Source organism: Perognathus longimembris, chromosome 13, assembly GCF_023159225.1.
Source record: "Perognathus longimembris pacificus isolate PPM17 chromosome 13, ASM2315922v1, whole genome shotgun sequence".
Taxonomy (NCBI): domain Eukaryota; kingdom Metazoa; phylum Chordata; class Mammalia; order Rodentia; family Heteromyidae; genus Perognathus; species Perognathus longimembris.
Window position 1 is genome coordinate 37,281,660 of NC_063173.1, and position 17,654 is coordinate 37,299,313.

Sequence of the window (17,654 nt, forward strand, 5' to 3'; positions counted from 1 at the left end):
GAGGAAGGACCAATACATTGACGTACAATACTCGGGAAGCAGGAGTGTGGACAGTTTACAAAGATGGGAAACGTACCTCTCATGGTTGAGGAGCTTGGGAACTTTAAAGCCAAGACACTTGTATCTGATGAGGACCATCTTAACTGTTCCCCCACAGGACAGAAGGTGGTGGAAGAGAACATGAACACACTTTGGCAAACTTTTAGTGCAGTTTATCTGTTTTTTAGGGGCCCTTGTGACCACAGTAATCTCCCAGAGGCCTTAATCCCTTTGAGGATTCTATTGAGGGGACAAAATTTTCAGCATAAGAATTTTGGGGAAAATACAGAACACAGTCTGTAAGTAGGGATTCGTAAGAGCTTCAGTCTTGATGAACCATGCCCAATTTCTTTCTTTTTTTTTAAAAACAGGGTTCATAGGGTTGCTATGCCATTAAATATAATCTATTTCTGAAGCTACTATCCCTGTGGCAGTTAATAGTGTCCCCTATTCTAACAATCTGGTACTTTTAGAAACATGTCTGGGCTTTAAGGTAGTGATTTGATTTTCTGCTATATTTTGCATACTGGGTTTTTTGGGTTTAGAGGCTTGTATTGCAGCTTGAACTCAGACCCTCTTGCATTTATGGGGTTTTTGAGGATGGCTGGTACTTTCGAATCACACCTCCAATTCTGGCTTTTTGCTGCTGTTTGACTGGAAGAAAGAGATTTAAAAAAAATTAAGTTGTGGGGCTAGGAATGAGGCCTAGTGGTTAGAGTGCTTGTCTAGCATACATGAAGCCCTGGGTTCGATTCCTCAGTACCACACAAACAGGAAAAGCTGAAAGTGGTGCTGTGGCTCAAGTGGTAGAGTGCTAAAGCAAAAGAAGCTCAGAGATAGTGCCCATGCCCTGAGTTTAAGCCCCAGGACTGGCAAAAAAAAAAAAGAATACTTGTCCTGGTATTGGGACTTGAACTCAGGGTCTAAGTGCTATTAAGTGCTCCAGCATTTGAGTGACAGCACTACCTTCTAGCTTTGCACCTTGATCCTTAGGTTTCAACCTATGGCGTAGCTAGGTTTACAGGTGTGAGCCACTAGTGTTTAGTTGGAGGTATGAATCTTAAGGATTTGTTTGCCCAAGTTAGCTTCCAACTATGATCCTCAGCCTTCATAGTATATGGGCTTTTTCAACATTTACTAAATACTTTGCATTCAAGAAATTCAGGGCTGGATGCATAATGGTTTAAGAGTTAAAATGCCTGCCTAGCAAGCAGGAGATTGGAGTTCAAACCCTGGTACCACCAAGAAAGAGCTTTTTTTCAAGCCAGCTGTAGTTTGTGTTCTGGCTTTGCTTTTCCCTCTTCCCTGTTGAACTATTTCACCAAAAGTAGTTTTTCTTGTTATTTTACCTTTTTTTGTTGTTGTTGCACTTGAACTCAGGTCCTGGGCTCTGTCTCTGAGCCTCGGCTAGCGTTTTACCACTGCACCATTTCTGTTTTTTTTTTTTTTTGAGTGGTTATTTAGAGGTAAGAGTTTCACAGGGATTTTTTTCTGCGTGGGCTGGCTTCGAACCGTCATCCTCAGATCCATTTTAATATGTGACACTTTATCCTTGGAAGTTCTTGATCATTGTAAGTTGTATCTCTGCTCATACATACTGTTTGTTCAATAGTAGTATTTTATTACTGAGATTATTGAACCACTCTTCTAACATTTAGATTTGTATTTTTTCTACCTTTATCATTCTTCTGGTCTCCATCTTCTTTTCAATATAGGCTTCATATGATCCTCTTTTTTTTTTCTCTATCTCTTAATTGTAGTAAGACTTTAGATAGGGGAAGAATGAGAAGGAAAGCAGAGCCATAGATACTAAAAATGCTGACCTTTTCAAAGTTTCCAAGGTGATAAGTGTGAAAATGGAGGGGTGAAAAAGAAGCATTTAAGTTTGGCTGGTGGCATCCCTTTGATCTTTGTGGGATGAATGCATATATGTTTATTTATCTTTTACTGCCAGTTTCTTTTGTTCTACCCTCATTCTCTTACTCCTAAAGACAAGAGTTTTTATTACTATTTGTGTGTCTATACTGTGTGTTGGAAGTGAGGCTTGAACTCAAGAGCCTGGGTGCTGACATGTTGGTGGTTAATAAGAGTCTCAGACTTTCCTGCCTAGGTTACTTTCAAATTGTATTCCTCAGATCTCAGCCCCCAAAGTAGGTAGGATTATGACTTTAATCATTATTTTTAATAGTCTTTCTGATACAATTCTTGGGGCAAGGGAGTGCAGTCATTGGTAGGTTTTGGCACCTGTTTGTTTTTTGGTTGTTTGTGGAGCTTGAACTCAGGGCCTGGGCGCTGTCCTTGAGCTCTTTTTGCCCAAAGCTAGTGCTCTACCACTTTGAGCCACAGCTCCAATTCCAGTTTTCTGGTGGTTAATTGCAAATAAGAATCTCAAAGACTTTCCTGCCTGGCTGGCTTAAAACTGTGATCTTCAGATCTTAGCTTCCTGATTAGCCAGGATTACGGCATGATCCACCAGTGCCAGGCCAGATTTGGCATTTTATGTTAGAAAATGGGTACTTACTAAAAATGAGAATTTTTAATAGATACCTTCTAACTTTTTTGGTCTTACATTCTATAGATTCAGAAAACAATAAAGAAGACAGCTCGTCGGGAACAGCTTATGAGAGAAGAAGCTGAACAGAAACGTTTAAAAACTGTACTTGAGCTACAATATGTTTTGGACAAACTGGGAGATGAGGAAGTGAGAACTGACCTGAAGCAAGGTTTAAATGGAGTGCCAATATTGTCTGAAGAAGAATTGTCATTGTTGGATGAATTCTACAAGCTAGTGGACCCTGAAAGGGACATGAGTTTAAGGTACAGTGGTACTTGATAACAAAAACTTATAAATATTTAATTCATAAACTGAAAGGTGATTAGTTATATTATTGTTTATTATAGGTTGAATGAACAGTATGAACATGCCTCCATTCACCTGTGGGACTTGTTAGAAGGGAAGGAAAAATCTGTATGTGGAACAACCTGTGAGTATAACTTCAACTTCCTTTCCAGGATTATTGTCTTATTTGTGCAAGTGGGGTATTAATGACATCCCCATAACATACAAAATGCCCCCCATTCATTCCCATCCCAGTCTTTCCCATCCTTTTAAAACAATTTCAACAGGTTTCATTGTTCTGGTCTAACGTTGTTTGCATATTTCAGGATTGTAACATCACTATAGCTAATGAAAATGCTTTTATGTACAGTTTTCAGCCATAAAGTTTTGAAAATAGGTACTTCTGAATCATGTGTTTCTGAAGTGAAGAAAAACATGAAATGTTCATTAGTCAGAGTTGATTGGGATTAATTCTGTGCTATTTTGATACCATTTTGTTAAAAATTTTTCTCTCCTGTACATTGTCCAATTGGAATAGCCCTGCTACATACAGTTACTACACAAGACCAGGAAAGTACACTTCTACCATGAAATACTTCCCTCCACTAAGTATCTTTCATGGGTGCTTTCCCTGAGCTTTTGTGCTCAAGGCTAGCACTCTGTCACTTGAGCTACAGCTCCATTTCAACCTTTATTATTTTTCTTGAGTTTTGGTCCTGAGTCTTGAACTCAAGGGCCTGGGCACTGTCTCTTGAGTTTTGTTGCTCAAGGATAGAGCTCTACCACTTGAGCCACAGCTCCATTTCTAGCTTTTTTGGTGAGACATTAGTACCTGGCTTTATCTTAGCTTTTATAGCAAGTATGCCAGGGAAGTCTCACTGTGATGAGATCCAGTTTATTGCTCTTTTTGTAGTACTTTTCCTTTTTGGCAGTTTTTGGGTTTGAACTCCGCTTTGTGCTGGCTTGATAGGCTGGCATGGTACAGAGCCCTAGCTGGCGGTGTAGGTAGTGCTCAACTGGTAGAGCGCTAGCTAGTCTTGAGCACAAAAGCTCAGGGACATTGCCCAGGCCCTTAGTTTAAGCCCCAGGACCCTCCAAACAACAGCAACAAAAAACCCCACAAAGTTTCTATCTGTTTTTGCTGGTCCTGAGGCTTAAATTCTAGGACCAGGCACTATCCCTGGTCTCCTTTTGCTCAAGGCTAGCGCTGTGGCTCAAGGGGTAGAATGCTAGCCTTGAGCAAAAGGAGACCAGGGATAGTACCTGGCTTTTTCTGTGATTTAATTGAAGAGTCTTATAGGCTTTCCTGCCTAGGCTGGCTTCAAACAGTGATCCTTAGATCTCAGCCTCCTGAGTAGTTAGGATTATAGGCATGAGTCACAGTGCCTGGCTTCCCCACAAGTTTTTTTCTGGAACTTGGGACTCAGGGCCTGAGCACCATCCCTGGCTTCATTTTTTTTTGCCAGTCCTGGGGCTTGGACTCAGGTCCTGAGCTTTGTCCCTGGCTTCTTTTTGCTCAAGGCTAGCTACTCTGCCACTTGAGCCACAGTGTTCTCGCTGTTTTCTGTATATGAAGTGCTGGGGAATTGAACCCAGAGCTTCATGTATACAAGGCAAGCAAAGCACTATTGCCACTAGGCCATATTCCCAGCCCTTCCTGGCTTCTTTTTGCTCAAGGCTAGCACTCTACCTCTTGAGCCACAGTGCCACTTCTGGCTTTTTCTGTGTATGTGGTGCTGAGGAATCAAACTCAGGGCTTTATTCATGCTAGACAAGCTACTGCTAAGCCACATTCCCAGCCCCCACAAGGTTTTAATACAAGTAGTCTTATAGCTTGTCAACCTGTGACACAATTTCTTGGTGAAATTTCATCTTTTTGTGTGTATGTGTAAATTTTATTAGCTGTTTATAAAGGTATTTTTTTTTTGCAGTATGGGGTGGAGCATTGAATCATTTTAAGCCTGTCATCATAAGTCTAACCTTTAATTTATATTAATTTTTTTAGATAAAGCTTTAAAGGAAATTGTTGAGCGTGTTTTTCAGTCAAACTACTTTGATAGCACTCACAATCATCAGAATGGGCTATGTGAAGAAGAAGAAGCAGCTTCTGCACCTACAGGGGAAGACCAGGTAGCTGAAGCTGGTAAGTATCGGTAGAGACCGATAGGATCTTTTAGGTCTTGAGTTTAAAGGTCCTGGCCTTTCTTTTCCTTTTGTTAGGGGTTTAAGATACACAATTAAGTATTGAATTGTTATATTTAGATTAAAAAATTAAAATGTACATGATAAAATGTGAAGACAAAGCACATGGAGAGTAATTTCAATTGAAAAAATTAATTGCATGAAGTATTAGCTGTCAGTTCCACTCATCTTGATATGGTTATTGACAGTTCTTGCTCAAGTGTTGCTGGTAAGAGTTAGTTTCTATAATTTTTAAATAGATTTTTTTTCTCTTGATTTCTGCATATTGCTTACTATGAATCTTTTCTTTTTTGTGTCAGTTCTGAAGCTTGAATTCAGGGACTATCTGCTGTCCCTGAGCTTTGGTGCTCAAGGCTAGCACTCATCACTCATACCATAGCTCCACTTTTGGCTCTTTTGGGAGTAATTGGAGATAAGAGTCTCATTCACTTTCCTGCCCGGGCTGGCTTCAAACTATGATCCTTACCAGTGCCTAGCTAAAACTTCTTTCTTTTATCATGGGGAGATTATAGTTATAAATTAGAAATTTCACAGCAGCACAGGTTATGTTCTAATTCATTTTGAAATCTAGCACAGCAATAATTGTGTTAGCTAGACTAATAGGACTTCTACAGTAACTCTTAAGTTAGTAAAATTCCGAGCCCAATTGAATGTATTAGCCAGGTGCAGGTAGCTTACCTATAAACACAGATACTCTGGATGTTGAAATCTGAGGGTCAAAGTTCAAAGCCAGCTCAGGCAGAAAAAAATCTTACAAGATTTATTTCCAAGTAACCAGCCACAAATGGAGGCTTGACCTCAATTATAGAACACCAGTCAAGTAAGTATGTGTTTTTGAATTCAATGTTGTATTCTCCCCCCGCCTCCAGTATTACCAGAAGAGAAAGTAATGTGTGAAATTTGAGTTGATACTTCATTAATGTTGGCCATTATGGGAACCATAAGGGAAGATTCTATATTAGTAGACTTTTTACCAGATGAACAACAAAAGGCATCTTTCTCCCCAAGTCATTACAGTGGTTTACTAAAATTTCAGTCTGTTTTCATTAAATTAATTTGTAAAAAAAAAAATATGTGTATGTATGTATGGTGTGGGGGGGTGATCCTGGGGCTTAAGTGCAGAACTGTCTCCAATTGACTTTGCTCAAGGCTATCAACTTTACCACTTGAGTTAGCTCTACTTCCAGCTTTTGAGAGGTTAACTGGAGATTAGGATCTGAAGCATTTTCCTGCTAGGCTGTCTTCGAACTGTGATCCACAGATAGCAGGCTCCTAAGTAGCTAGGATTACAGGCATGAGCCACTGGCACCCGCTAAAATAGAAGAATTTTAGTGTAGGAAGTGTTTATTGCATTATACCTAATCTAGAATGATAAGTAATGTTAATTTGTTCTGAAATAAAGAAAACATTCTAATTGCAAAAATGGTAAAATGCAGGAACTCTTAACGTGTAACTTTGAAAACAAACAGGTTATATTGTGGTGAACTGTCTACTTAATTGGAGTTTCACTAGAATTGTCAATGTTAAAAGTACTTACTTGGTTTTTGCATTATTTTTCAAAAAGGTTTGAGCCTAGCAACACTGGGACTTACCAATTGAGACACGCCTTCAAGTCTTTGTTTCAGTTTTTGGATCAGTTCTCAGTAATGGCCCAATGGGACTGAGATTTTCCTACTTAAGCCTTCTGTGTATCTGGAATCACAGTTCCAAAACACTGTACCTAGCTTATGTGAGATTGGGCCTTGAGACACTACATCTGTCTAAAAGTAGACTTTGAAGAACTGTGTTTTTTGGGGGGATGGGATGGGGCAGTCCTGGGGCTTGAACTCAGGGCCTGAGCACTGTCCCTGACTTCTTTTTGGTTATGGCTAGCACTCTACCACTTGAGTCATAGTGCCACTTCTGGCCTTTTCTGTTTTATGCGGTGCTGAGGAATCAAACCCAGGCCATATTCCCAGCCCCTTGAAGAACAGTTAAATTGAGTACAGATATTTCCAATAGATCCCCTGTCTTCACACTTGCGTAACCTCTTGTGAGGATTCCTCACAAGTGGCACATATACTCATATCTACATTTACATAACATTTTCACCCACAGTAATAGCTTACAATACAGTTTTTTGTTTGTCTTTGCCAGTCCTGGGGGCTTGGACTCAGGGCCTGTGCACACTGTCCCTGGCTTTTTGCTCAAGGCCACAGTGCCACTTCTGACCTTTGCTGTTTCTGTGGTGCTCAGGAATCAAACCCAGAGCTTCATGCATACTAGGCACGCACTCTACCACTAAGCCACATTTCCAGCCCCAATACAGATCTTTTTTTGATGTGATGTAAATTCTGTAGATAACCATGATTTATCTTTCAGACTGCTTTTACTGACCTAAAAAAAATCTTTTTTTTTAACTGCCTAGAACCTGAACCAGCAGAAGAATACACTGAGCAAAGTGAAGTTGAATCAACAGAGGTATGACTTTTGCTTAATATACCTTTAACTTACCTAACTTTCAGACAGACATTTCAAACATTTACTTTGTTTTGCAGTATGTAAATAGACAATTTATGGCAGAAGCACAGTTCAGCAGTGGTGAAAAAGAGCAAGTAGATGAATGGACAGTTGAAACTGTTGAGGTAAGAGTTCTCTGTATTTATTGCCAGATTGATGTTTGGTTATTCTATTTACTCTGTTTACTCTGTTTATGTTAATGGGATTTTGTTATCAGGGACTTGGGTTGCTACCATTCTGCTACTTGCATCGTGCCTCCAGATGTTCTCTTTTAGTTACTTTTCAGATAGGATCTGTGCTTTCTTTTTTTTTCTAGGTGGTCCTTAGATGATTATATGGCTTTTCTCCTTTAAGTGTTCTACCACTTGAGCCATGCCTCTGTCTAGTCTGTCAGTTTGCTAGATGAGATCCATCTAACTACTTAAAGTCCTCTAGATTTTCTCCTTGAGCTTTGAGCCAAGACTCTCCAGGTCTTAGCCTCCTGAGTAGCTAGTACTACAAATATGTGCCACTAGCACCTACCTCAGCTAAATGACTTAAAAAAAACACAGATTTTCTATGACATGCATTAGACAGGGGAGTTGGAGTTGGGTATGACATATTCCTATATGCACAGAGTGTATGTTTGATGATGTACATACAGCCTTGCACCATTTTAAAACAATTTTGTCAGGGTTTTTTGTCTTTGGTCCAAGGCTGGGATTCAGACTTTTGATCTGATACTTTTTATCATTGGCTGATGTTCTACCACCTGAGCCACACCCTCAGCCCCTTGGTACACATACTTTATATTCATGTCATTTACCCTTTCTCTTTAGCTTAATGATTTTTATCTCAGTATTGCTTGAGAAAATGATATGATGATTCTCAATATTATGATTTCCAGAGCTTAAAATTAAGCCAAGTAGAATGAATATAAATGAGATACTGTAAAAGTCAGCAAGAATTTTCAAGTAGAGCAAGGGATTACTAAGAACATTTATTAGTGGAGATTATTAGATCTGAGAAACAGATCTGATGTAACACTGAAGCACCAGAAAATACAGAATGGAAGAAATTTGAATGAATTAAAGTTAAAATTTTAATGATAGTTAAAGCCAACATTGTTTGAGTGCTGGCTAAATACTTGGTTCTTATTTATTTATTTATTTATTTTTTGGCCAGTCCTGGGCCTTGGACTCAGGGCCTGAGCACTGTCCCTGGCTTCTTCCCGCTCAAGGCTAGCACTCCGCCACTTGAGCCACAGCGCCACTTCTGGCCGTTTTCTGTATATGTGGTGCTGGGGAATCGAACCTAGGGCCTCGTGTATCCGAGGCAGGCACTCTTGCCACTAGGCTATATCCCCAGCCCTTGGTTCTTATTTTAAATGTATGTATAATATACATTTGGTAAAGATAGTATAGATTCAGTTCAGATACCATTACTGGCCAGAATGCTAGTTTTGGAATAATTGTAGACCATTTGAGTAACTATTTCATAGCCTGTTCTGTTCATAGGATAGTTTTCATGGCTTGAGGATGAGTCATGATAGTAATGAATAGAGCTCTTCCACCTCTCTCCTGACTTTAGGTGGTAAATTCACTCCAGCAACAACCACAGGCTGCATCTCCTTCAGTGCCTGAGCCCCACTCTTTGACTCAGGTGGCTCAGGCAGATCCCCTTGTGAGAAGACAGCGAGTACAAGATCTTATGGCACAAATGCAAGGTCCTTATAATTTCATACAGGTTAGTGTTTTTTAGTAAAAAAAAACAAACCAAAACTGTACACTTTAAGAATTTATGTCTTTTGACATAATTCCATTATTCTCATAGGACTCAATGCTGGATTTTGAAAACCAGACACTTGATCCTGCCATTGTATCTGCACAGCCTATGAATCCAACCCAAAATATGGACATGCCTCAGCTGGTTTGCCCCCCAGGTTGGTAATGTTAACATTTTTAGTAAAGAAAGTATAGGCTAATGCTTTATTTTACACTTTATGAAAATTAAACTTTTCATTAATATTTGGCATAACTTTTTTTTTTTTTTGGCCAGTCCTGGGCTTGAACTCAGGGCCTGAGCACTGTCCCTGGCTTCTTCTTGCTCAAGGCTAGCACTCTGCCACTTGAGCCACAGCGCCACTTCTGGCCATTTTCTGTATATGTGGTGCTGGGGAATTGAACCCAGGGCCTCATGTAATAACTTTTCTTATAGTTCTCTCTCTCTCTCTCTCTCTCTCTCTCTCTCTCTCCTCTCTCCTCTCTCCTCTCTCCTCTCTCCTCTCTCCTCTCTCCTCTCTCTCGTTTTTTGCCATGGCTGGGGCTTGGACTCAGGACCTGAGCACTTCTGGCTTCTTTTTGCTTGAGGGTAGCACTCTACCTCTTGAGTCACAGCACCACTTCTGGTCTTTTTTGTTTATGTGGTGCTGAGGAATCGTAACCCAGGGCTTCATGCATACAAGGGAAGCACTCTACCACTAAGTCATATTCCCAGCCCCTAGTTTTTTTTTATTTTTTTGAGTGGTGGTACTGGCCATTGAACTCCGCATGCTGAAACGAAAAACCCCAGCAATTAGAGCAGGAAATGAAACATTGCTATTAATACTGCAGAAATTTATATCTTGTGCTCCTGCTTGATCACTGATTATTATTTTCCTTTACTCCATAGTATCCACTCACTTCTTTCTGGCAATGACCAATTTTTACTTTTTATTATAATTTGTACAAATCCTTTTCTTGCTATTAGGAATGAAAGTGGTAGATGTATCTCCTTAGGAAAATTTCTTAAATTTTCAATCCCTAAATCAAAACAAGATATACTGAAGAAGGGAAATCCCCCCGCCGCCCAGTCCTGGGGCTTGGACTCAGGGCCTGAGCACTGTCCCTGGCTTCTTTTTGCTCAAGCCTAGCACGCTGCCACTTGAGCCACAGTGCCACTTCTGGCCATTTTCTATATATGTGGTGCTGAGGAATCAAACCCAGGGCTTCATCTATACGAGGCAAGCAAGGCCATATTCCTAGCCCAGAAAGGAAATTGTTTTAAGAGGGTAAAATAAGCAAGACAGTTACTAGCAATCAGTTGGCTCCATGCATTAAAGGATCTTCTTTCTTGGGACATTCATTTAGGGTTTTCTTGGTCTTTTCTTCATGTAGTGGTATCTACATGTGCAATGTTGTGTAATCTTATGTTGTCAGAGAAGTTACTGAGTAAAAGCACATTCAGCGACACAATTTGGCAAGGTGGTTTCAACTTCTCTATATTTAAGGAAGCTTAAAATATCTGTCAACTTTCTACCAAAAGTTAGGAAAACTTAAGTTGTGCCAGTATGGGGAACTTCAGCTCAGGGCCTGGGAACTGTGCTTGAGCTTTTGTGTTCAAGGCTTAGCATTCAACCATTTGAGCCACAGCTCCATTTCCTGCTTTTTTGGTGGTTAATTGGAGATAAGTGTCTCATGGACTTTTCCTATATTGGGCTGGCTTTGAACTGAGATCGTCATATTTCAGAGCTGAGTAACTAGGATTATAAAGCATGAGCTACCAGTGCCTGGCTTTAGAAAGCAAAAGTTATTATTTGAGCGCTAGCCAGAGTAAGAGATGGATAGTTTTCCTGTTGACAGGTTGTGCCAAATTTTGCCTTATGTTAACATGATACAACCCTAAGGATTTTTAGGTAGTCACATACTTGAGTGATAGTTTTTGGTTTCTAAATGACCAGTGATTTTGTACTTAGGATTACCTTTTTTTCTTTTTTAAACAGTCCTGGGGTTTGACTCAGGGCCTGAGTACTGTCCCTGGATTCTTCCTCCAGGCTAGCACTGTACCTCTTGAGCCACAATGCCACTTCTGGCCTTTTCTGTTTATGTGGTGCTGAGGGATTGAACCCAGGGCTTCATGCATTCATGTTAGGCAAGCACTGTACCACTAAGCTACATTCCCAGCCCCAGGATTATCTTTTTAACAATAGTTGGGGAGGAAGGTAGTACCTTGGTAAGAACTACAAAATAAAGTTCCATCCACATTGAATTCCATATAGACTTTAAAATATTTGTTTATTCTTTTTCTCTTCTCATTCCCCCAGCTCCCATCAAAACATAGACAAGTTAAAGGTTGATGTTAAAATATTAACTAAACATTATCCCAAGTCTTGAGTTTGCATAGGTAATGCTACTTTTATTGCTTTAAATGGCAAACTTGTGGATGTCTGTCATTCTCTCCTTAATTCTGGATAACTTTCTGGTATTGGGTTTACCTTACAAAATACAAAATGAAAGGAATGTGAGAATAAACTGCAATCATAGGTAGTAAACCAGAATTCTCATTTGAAAGCCAGAACTTGGTAGTACTATTACTACCATGTAATAGTTTTTTCATCAGTTCTTTTCTTGATGAATAAAATATTTATTTGACCATAAAAATTTTCCATGTACTGCCATGTTAAAGATATTTACACATTTCTTCAGAAATTTGATTTTGTATAATCTTGTTATTTTTGTAGTTCATTCTGAATCTAGACTTGCTCAACCTAATCAAGTGTCAGTACAACCAGAAGCTACACAGGTAAGAGGAATAATAACTTTGCAGGTTTGTTTCTTAGGTTACTCTTCAGTAGTTACGTATGCAGGTTTTTTTTTTTTTTGGCCAGTCATGGGCTTGGACTCAGGGCCTGAGCACTGTCCCTGGCTTCTTTTTGCTCAAGGCTAGCACTCTGCCACTTGAGCCACAGCGCCACTTCTGGTCATTTTCTGTATATGTGGTGCTGGGGAATCGAACCCAGGGCCTCATGTATACGAGGCAAGCACTCTTGCCACTAGGCCATATCCCCAGCCCCACCTATGCAGTTTTTATTAAAGTCTGTTTTTCACAGATTCACTGACATATGAGTAGTTATGATGGGTAATTATGTTTACTTTACTCTTGGTGACTTAAGCTTTTTCATGTTCTTTATAAAAGTTTATTAAAATGAAGGTGTGTGTGTGTGTGTGTGTGTGTACGTACACGTACACGTACACGTACACGTACATATTCAGGGCCTGGGCCCTGTCCCTGAGCTTTCACACAAGATTAGCTGTCTACCACGTAAGCCACCGTTCCACTTTTGGCTTTTTGGTGATTAATTGGAGCCAAGGCTGGCTTCAAACTGTGACACTTAGATCTCAGCCTCCTAAGTAGCTAGGATGCAGGCATGAGCCACTGGGACCCAGGTAAAATAAGCTTTTTAATTTCACACTGAGTTGAGGTTCAGACAACGTGTTTTTAGTCAACATAGTTCCAAAGTTTTTCAATAGATTTTTAAATCTTAGGAACTGATGAGGGGATTTTATAATATACTAAAATTTATTAAGCTTTAAGATTTAAAATATAGTACTTTGCAGTTATAAGGATTTATAGTTTCCAAATGCAGAGAGATTCTTCTTAATTTTTTATTTTTAAAAATCTTGGTGATGCCTTATGCCTATAGTCCTAGCTACTAAAGAGGCTGAGCTCTATGGATCACAGCTCAAAGCTAGCCTGGGCAGGAAAGTCTGTGAGACTTCCAACTCCAATTAACCACCACAGAAGCCCAGAAGTATTGCTGTGGATCAAGAGGTAGACTGCTAGCCTTAAGTGAAATAAATAAGAGACGGTCAGCCCCAGTACTGGCATAAAAAAGAGCATATCTTGGGGCTGGGGATATAACCTAGTGGTAGAGTGCTTGCCACGTATACATGATTCCTCAGCACCACATAAATAGAAAAAGCCAGAAATGGTGCTGTGGTTCAGTGGTAGAGTGCTAGCCTTGAGCAAAAAAGCCAGGGACAGTGCTCAAGGCCCTGAATGCAAGCCCCAGGACTGGCACCAGAAAAAAAGGCATATCTTTTTTTTCTTTGGTCCTTTTTGTATTAGGTCCTAGGTGGTGGTATCCCTGAGTTTGTTTTTGCTCTAGCTCCACTTCTGGCTCTAGCTCCACTTCTGGCTTTTTCTTTTTTTTTTACTTGGTAGGGATTTTTACTCTGTAATTTTTTTTAACTTTTTAGGGGGAATTGGGGGCAGGTATTAGTCCTGGGACTTGAACTCAAGGCCTTGCACTCTTGCTTGGCTGTATTGCTCATGGCTGGCTCGCTATCTCTTGACTGGCTTTTAATTAATTGGAGAGAAGGGTTTATGGACTGCCTGAGCTAGCTTTGAAGCTCAGTTCTCAGATTTTAGCCCCCAAAGTTGCTAGGGTCTGAGTCACCAGTGTCTTGTCAGGGCTGGTTTATTTTTTAATGGTCAATTTTGTACTTATTTTCTTAAACTTCTGTTTAGGTTCCTTTGGTTTCATCCACAAGTGAGGGTTATACTGCTTCCCAACCCTTATACCAACCTTCTCATGCTACAGAGCAACGCCCACAAAAGGAACCAATTGATCAGATTCAGGCAAGTTATATTACCAGGCTATATAAGCTGGGTTAGGCACTTACTCATGAATTGGCAGAGGTAATATACAATTACTAAGTCATGTTAGTGGTGACTTTCTCAACTTTAATGGAATAGTTGAAATAATTAAACATTTTGAGTTAGTTTACCACTAAGTGTACCTATTATTTGCTTTGTGTTTAGGCAACAATCTCTTTAAATACAGACCAGACTACAGCAGCATCATCCCTTCCTGCCGCTTCTCAGCCTCAAGTATTCCAAGCTGGGACAAGTAAACCTTTGCATAGCAGTGGAATCAATGTAAATGCAGCTCCATTCCAATCCATGCAAACGGTATGCAAATTAATCCAAGTAACATTTTATGTACTATAAAATTAAGAGTCTCAGTCTTCATTGAACTGTCTGTCTGTGAGCCTGTATCATATCTACTATGAGTGTAGGTTATAGAAATATTTGTAGCCCATCCGGGCATAGAACTTTTGCAGTCCTTTTGCTCCAGCCTCCGAAGTGTTGGAATTACAGGCATGTGTTACTCGCCCTGGTAATAGTTTACATTTATTTTTATTTATTTTACTATTTTTTGTGCTCATCTTGGGGCTTGCACCCTGTGCCTGGGCTATCCCTGAGCTTTTTTGCCCATAGCTAATTCCTTTATCACTTGAGCCATGGCTGTACTTCAGGCTTTTTTAATGGTTAATTGGAGATAAGAGTCTCATGGATTTCCCTCAGCCTCCCAAGTAGCTAGGATTACAGGTGTGAGCCACCAGCACCTAGATATAGATTATATTTAATAGAGTTGTTAACTGTTTAAGATGTTATCTTTATCTCTGATAAATTTGAGACTTATACATTATGTACCTGAGGCTGGGGATATGGCCTAGTGGCAAGAGTGTTTGCCTCGTATACATGAAGCCCTGGGTTCAATTCCCCAGCACCACATATATAGAAAAGGGCCAGAAGTGGTGTTGTGGCTCAAGTGGCAGAGTGCTAGCCTTGAGCAAAAAGAAGCCAGGGACAGTATTGAGGCCCTGAGTCCATGCCCCAGGACTGGCAAAAGAAAAAACAAACCAAAAAACACATTATGTACCTGAATATTTTCTTTGGTAAGTGTTACTCTTTTAATTTAATTAACAAAGTAACATATAATGAAGTCAACTACTCTAGTATCCCTGTAAATGATAACTTAGATTAACAATTGACATTTTCCCCTATTTGGATAATTTTCTAAATTACTGAAATTTTGTTCTATTTCACCCTGGCTTATCAATAAGTATCCTTAAAGTTGAGAACTTCTAGATTAAAACACTAGATTAAACTTCTAGATTAAAAACACTAATAGATAAACATGCAGTTCCTGGGACTTGAATTTAGCCTTGGCATTCTTTCTGATTTTTATTTATTTATTTTTTTTTTGTGCTCAAGGCTAGTGCTCTTATCACTTTGAGCTACAGCTCCGCTTCTGTCCTTATTGGTGGTTAATTGGAGATATCATGGACTTTCCTCCCTGGGCTGGCTTTGAACTCCAATCTTTAGCCTCTTGTAGGTAGGATTACAGGTGTGAGCCAGTGATGCCTGGTGCCAATTTTATTTAATTCATTTTTAATTGAAATATCAAAATTAAATGAATTACAAGATTAAAAATTAAACTTTTGCAAGTGGTATTGCATCAAACATATTATGATTTAAGTCCCCACTTCCATTTCACAGCATATTCATAAGCTTCTCTGTTCAAAACATAAGTGCTGGGTCTGGGAATGTGGCTTAGAGGTAGAGTGCTTGCCTAGCATGCATGAAGCCCTGGGTTCGTTCAATTCTTCAGTACCACATAAACAGAAAAATGGCACTGTGGCTCAATTGGTAGAGTGCTAGCCTTGAGCAAAAGGAAGCCAGGGACCAGTGCTCAGACCCTGAGTTCAAGCCCCAGGACTTGGTTCCCCTCTAAAACCCCAGAAAAAACAACAACAAAAACCATTAAATGCTGATAAGTTTTCTTACACTGAAATACATTGAAGGATCTGTGTATATGTGTCTATGTTTTCTGTGATAGTTATGTACATTTAATGCAAAAACAACATTGAGGTGTGCCATATTCAGAGCAGAGGAGTAAAGGATAAACTGATTATTTACTTTAATTGCTTACAGGTGTTCAATATGAATGCCCCTGTTCCTCCTGTTAATGAACCTGAAACTTTAAAACAGCAAAATCAGTACCAGGCCAGTTATAACCAGAGCTTTTCCAGTCAGCCACATCAGGTGGAACAAACAGAGCTCCAGCAAGAACAGCTTCAAACGGGTAGGAAAACTAATGTTGTATTGGCTCCTTGTGTTTCATGCAGACTTCACAGTGGTGGTGCCCAATCAAGTGCTTTGATTTTAGAAGGACACCATGTGATTTTTCATTGTTAAACCTGTAACTGGTCCATATTTGTGTATTGTTTTGTAGCTTTTTATATACTTTTTCCTGTTAGCTTTTTATAACATATCTTTCATTACATAATTTTCTCTAGGATTAACCTTTTTAGTTTTAGGTTTTCTAGTGGTGGCACTTCACTAAGAGCCTAGGCCGTGGGTGCTATCTTTTAGCTTTTTCATTCAAGGCTAATGCTCTACCACCTGAGCCACAGCCTCAATTCTGACTTTTTGCTGTTTGTTTATTTATTTTTGGCCAGTCCTGGGGCTTGGACTCAAGGCCTGAGCACTGTCCCTGGCTCCTTTTTTGCTCAAGGCTAGCACTCTCCCACTTGAGCCACAGTGCCACTACTGGCTTTTTCCATTTATGTGGTGCTGAGGAGTCGAACCCAGGGCTTCATGTATATGAGGCAAGCACTCTTGTCACTAGGCCATATTCCCAGCCCCCTTTAGCCCCCTTTTTGCTGTTTAGTTGGAGGTAATCGCACGAACTTTGCTGCACAGACTGGCTTTGAACTTTGATATTCAGCTCTCAGCCAGTCCTACATAGCTAGGATTATATGCATGAGCCATCATGCTTGATTGAAATTAACTTTTTAACTTCAATAAACAGCACTCCTTTCCTTCTTTCCTTCCTCCCTCCCTCCCTCCGTCCTTCCCTCCGTAGTACTGGGGCTTGAATTCGGCCTGGGCATTTGTCCTTGGGCTTCTTTTGCTCAAGGCTAGCACTACCATTTGAGCCACAGTGCTACTTCTGACTTTTTCTACTTATATGGTACCGAGGAATTGAACCCAAGGCTTCATGCATGGTAGGCATACCACTAAGTCACACTCCCAGCCCTACTCCAGTTTCATTATTAAGTAGTTGTACAAAGGGGTTACAATTCAATATAATGTAAATAAACTTTTAATTGTTAATTGTTCATAACGTGGTAGCATGATATTTGTTAACAGGTCGGTTGGAAAGTTTAAAAGCAATTAAGAGTTGCCTTGATTCACATTGTGCTAATGAATAAAACTCATGCCTTACTTGGTGAACTGTTTTGAAGCAAAGCTTATTTTGCTGTTTATCACAATAATGCAGGTAGAGATTTCTGAAGTTTATAAGACTTCAGATACTTTTTTTAGGTCTTTGGCTAATTTCTAGGAATACAACGAATTGGACAGCAAAGTAGCAAATCCTTCTGGAATAGGTGTTTATATGTGTATATATAGGTGTTTGTGTATATATAGGGGTGTGTGTGTGTGTGTGTGTGTGTGTGTGTGTGTGTGTGTGTGTGTGTATTGT

The 17,654-nt window shown here is 39.8% G+C and overlaps 1 protein-coding gene across 1 annotated transcript in view; it reads left to right on the forward strand.

Annotated features, from left to right (window-relative positions):
* The window catches only part of Caprin1 (cell cycle associated protein 1), a 44,038-nt gene that overhangs the window by 18,010 nt on the left and 8,374 nt on the right, over positions 1-17,654 (forward strand). Inside the window, exons 5-15 of the mRNA XM_048359507.1 lie at positions 2,618-2,856; positions 2,941-3,023; positions 4,884-5,021; positions 7,488-7,540; positions 7,618-7,704; positions 9,149-9,304; positions 9,392-9,500; positions 12,057-12,118; positions 13,847-13,957; positions 14,141-14,290; positions 16,100-16,250. Of these exons, the coding sequence (XP_048215464.1) occupies positions 2,618-2,856; positions 2,941-3,023; positions 4,884-5,021; positions 7,488-7,540; positions 7,618-7,704; positions 9,149-9,304; positions 9,392-9,500; positions 12,057-12,118; positions 13,847-13,957; positions 14,141-14,290; positions 16,100-16,250 (1,339 nt within the window). The remainder of the gene's footprint in view (positions 1-2,617; positions 2,857-2,940; positions 3,024-4,883; positions 5,022-7,487; positions 7,541-7,617; positions 7,705-9,148; positions 9,305-9,391; positions 9,501-12,056; positions 12,119-13,846; positions 13,958-14,140; positions 14,291-16,099; positions 16,251-17,654) is intronic.